Source organism: Lucilia sericata, unplaced genomic scaffold (genome assembly GCF_015586225.1).
Source record: "Lucilia sericata isolate MDLA Ls3-8-SP2 unplaced genomic scaffold, ASM1558622v1 Contig001587F_arrow, whole genome shotgun sequence".
In the NCBI taxonomy this organism is placed as follows: Eukaryota; Metazoa; Arthropoda; class Insecta; order Diptera; family Calliphoridae; genus Lucilia; species Lucilia sericata.
The window spans coordinates 6,624-10,923 of record NW_023995506.1 but is presented as its reverse complement, the minus strand read 5'-3'; the positions used below and the strand labels follow the sequence as shown (position 1 = coordinate 10,923).

General features: G+C 31.0%; 1 protein-coding gene across 1 annotated transcript; it reads right to left on the bottom strand.

The window, feature by feature from the left end:
• Positions 1–3,403, bottom strand: LOC119612049 (transport and Golgi organization protein 6). Its single transcript, XM_037967759.1, has 4 exons — positions 3,082–3,403; positions 722–3,025; positions 510–661; positions 1–452 (listed from the first exon to the last, which is right to left on the bottom strand). The coding sequence occupies exons 1-4, from the start codon at positions 3,140–3,142 to the stop codon at positions 93–95; spliced, it is 2,877 nt and encodes a 958-aa protein (XP_037823687.1). The 5' UTR covers positions 3,143–3,403; the 3' UTR covers positions 1–92.
• Positions 3,404–4,300: the final 897 nt, after the last annotated feature.

Here is a 4,300-nt window from a genome sequence, read left to right as displayed (position 1 = left end):
TTCTTGATCGGCTTTAAATTAGTTTTATTTCCGTTTATTTATTTTTATATAAAAATAAAATTTATTTACACAAAATGTACAATCAACTTTTATTAATTCATTTCTAAAATATGGCTTTTTAAGTTTCTCTTGGGTTTGTCATGTATACCCATTATTTTAATTTCCTTAGTCAAAGGTGATCCCTGTTGTTGTTGCTCTAAAGCATTTCGGAAAAGTTCTTGACATTTTTCCGACAAACATTTCAGGCCATTCGAAGCATGCAAACGTATCTTTTCGTCGTTTTGCTCTGAATTCACCAAATATTTCAATAGACGATAAATGGGTAAAAGCATTTCTTCATAATCGAAAAGATTATCCATGCCTGACAATAAATCACTTAAAACCATAACAGCAGCTCTTTTGGCAGGTAAATATTTGCCCGTAGATAATTCACAATCAATAAGATTTAAAAGCTGTTAAGAAAATTTAATTAAAGCCATGATAGTAATACAAAAATGTATTAAACTTACTTCCTGGAAATAATTATGAACCTGATAGGTTAATAAACGGCACATTTGAGCCAGATTGGAAAAGGCGGAAAAGCGAAATTCATCTAACGGAGAACGACAGCCGCTCATAAAGGCATTTAAAAGAACACTTTTATATTTATAGCACAAAGGACCTACAATAAACGTTAAATTTAAATAATTACTTATAAATAAGTAATTAATAAGTGTTTTACCCAATTCCCTTGATGTTTTCAAAATAGCTTCTCCTATCACCAATCTATAATCCATAGCTGCTGCTTCATTCAAATACTCATCGGCTAATAGTTCCAAAACTTCCGATTCATTAACATTAACCAAAGAAACGAATAGTCTAACGCAATTTAGGAATGTATACGATTCGGGAGACTTTAGAGTATTCAAGGCCAATGCTGTTAATAAATGACAATTGGAGACAGCAAATTCCTCACGTTTATTTAAAAGTTTTATCATCTTTTCAATACCCTCTACTTGTAAATATGACTCGTTAGCTTCAATGAGTGAGCGAGCTTCTTCGAAATCATTTTTCTTTAAATTGTGATAGGTGAATGTTTCCTCTCCTTTAAGAATTTTTAAAAGACAACGTATTTGATACTTTAGATTTTCATTTTGTAGTTGAGACTCAAGTTGTTTTAAGGGTTTAAATAAATTATTTTGCAAATCTTCCAGATGTGTGGGCGAGTTTTCAATAATTTCTCTTATTAAAATTAATAAAATCATTAAGACCGCTGAATTGATTTCCGTTTCAGCATTAACTTTTGCAGTCATTTCAACGTGGGCGGTTAAAATGTCTTGTAATGTTTTTAAAAGTTCTAAAATGTTGTCATTTATTAGAGTTTTAAGCGGCTGATACTGTACCAGTGTTTCCAAAGCCTTAATAATTTGAAATTTACTTTCATAAATTTGTGAAAAATCCCTTAGGATTTTATTATAAATATCCTCTTCCGTTTGCAATAGATCAAAATTTGAGGCAGTGGTTGAGCTGTTAGGAGAATCCAGGATTACAGAAGGCACCAGCTGTAGCAGTATGATGAAATGTTGATAAATTAATAGATTATAGTTGGATTTTTTGAGTATAACTATTAATGTGGACAAGTGATTTTGATTGTTGGACATTAACTCCAATTTTTCATTGGAGACTTGACTTAATTTTAGTTCTTGCAGGTTTAAAGGATTCTCTTTAAGCTGTATAGTAGAATGTAGAGGAAACCATTCTGGGGGATAAGTTTTCAAAGCCACAGATTCAACAATATATTTAAGTTCTTCTTTAGAGCGATTGTTAAGTATTTTTAATATTAAAGACTGCAAATGGTTTTTTAAAGTTTCCTGATTTACATGACCCTCCAGTTGGCAGTGAAGATCCATGAATAAGGGCAAATAATGCGTGATTAGATCACTAGGTAAGGTGGTTATTGAGGAAGTGCAGAAAATGTGATATAGTAAAGATATTAAATCCACAAAATCTATCCATTCCATAGCTACCAAGTTCATTTGTTCCACCTCAATTAAAGGCTTTATTGTATTTTCAAGCCATTTGTTTATAAAGTCCTTATTTTCAGTTTTATTATCGTATAGTTTTCTCAATGATAATATTGCTGCACCCATAAATCCCGACAACTCCTTGTTTTTTAAGCTGGCGTTAAGAAATTGCAAAATTTGTTTAATTAAGGATTGTTGAGCTTTCAGTGAAAACTGCGGCTGACCCACTAGATTGGCCACCATTTCATCTAGTGATTGTTCCTCGCTACGTTGCGATTCTGCCATGGCATACAATAAAGCCAAAAAACCACCAGGTGACCAAAGTCTCAATAACATTTCACGGTGTACTCTTTGTTTGAGATTATTAGGTAAAATGGAAAACAATAACATTAAATTGCGATAGTACAACTTTTTGGGTAATTCTAACCATAATTTTTGTAGTTTAGATTGTAAGTTAGCAATAGCTGTCAATTCCAAATGATACTCTTTAGCATCATAAGCTAAAAGAATACTAAAAATGGCAGCCATATACCATAAATGCACCTCATCCAAAGATTTACCCACATGTAAAGGTTTAATGTATATTAACTGAGAAATTATTTCCAGCGAAAACTCTAAACGAGAAAGATTTGTCTCCCCCAGAGCATTTCTTTTGAACAGACCTCCTTTTTCTTTATAAAAAGTTTTTTGTAGGTTTTCTTGTAATGCTAGGGATGCAACCTCTGTAAGACTGGAAATTATTAAGGATTTATGTTTTTCAGACACCAAATCCTCTTTAGCTTCGCTAGAGAAATTGCTGTTCTTGCAAATTTCCAATAACATTTTAAAAGAATATAAACAATATAGGAAATTATTATCAGCTTTAGTACATATTTCCTGCAATCTACTTTGTAATTCTTGCAAGTTTTCTTGCCTTAAAATGTCTTGCACTAACTCCTCCGGAGTAAATTTAATATACTGTTGCATGGTTTTTAAATTGCTGTTTAAACGTTCTTCCACACTCAAAGTTATGTCCTTAGGAGCTGTTAAAAACAAAAACATAATGTGAGTTATATGTCAAGTATTTGTTAACACAAACCTCCAACCAGAGGAAACTGTAAAGCTTCCAATATTAGCCAATATTTGTTAATATTAGCCATTTTTTAATTATTTTTCGGTAATAAATAGAAAATTCAAACAATTCCTGTAAATAAAATACTTTTGTTTACAAAACAATGTGGACTGTCAAAATAATTAAGCAATCATTGAGGAATGATAACTCTAAATGTCTTTTGGTATAAGGTTCAATGCGATCAATGTAACAATTATAGCTACAATTATACTACACCTAGGTGTAGTAGTTCGGCAAAATTTCAAATTTCATAAAATCATAATCTATGATGTACAGAACCATAGGCTAAGGAGTAATTGGCATACAAAAACGGTATATATAAAGTTTAATATCACAGGAAATGCTTGATGCACTAATGGGTGCTATGAAAAAGGCATTTATGTAGGGGTTATATTATACATCGTTTAAGAACTTGTCAAAAGCCCTCTCGAATGATATATAAAATACAATATTTGAATAGATAATACCGAAGACACTTAAGATTGTATTATAAATCCTAAAATGTTCGTAACTCCAAACCCAAAATATTTACAAAAACAATTTTGAATTAAGTGTGCTACATCTGGTTAAAATATTATGGAAATCGCTGCCGTTTTTTATACCATTATGAAAAAACATTCAGTTTTATGGCAAACCGTTTTAGAATATTTCATACAATCATTTAATGTTTCATAGAAAAAGATAAATTGCTAAATCTCTTCATTAGCTACACTGTTTAACCGTCAACATTCTTATTAGCAAGGCGCATTCATACGGTGTAGTCAATTTAACAGCTGTTTAATCATTACTGTGGTGTGGAGTTGCCTAACACCGAAAATATAAAAGGGAACTCTGGCAACATAAATAATTTTTGAACTCAAGGCAAATTCACATGAGGTGGTGGCAGTTTAACAACAACATTTTCCATGTATGAATTTTGATTTTGCATTTTGTTGACGAATATGTCAAAAACAGTAAGTACAGCGAATTCATTTCATTAAAATTTTTGTGAAATTTTTATATTTAATAAAAAATTCAATAATGTTTGTTGCAATTAAAAAATCCTATTCCGGCAGACTAATTAGCAAAACTCAAGTTTGTGCCTAAAATTTTAAGATTATCTCGGTTTTAACGAATATTTTAAATATAAAAACGCGTGATACAACCAGTAAAAGGTAGAATCAGTAGAGAGAGTTATCAATTTTCT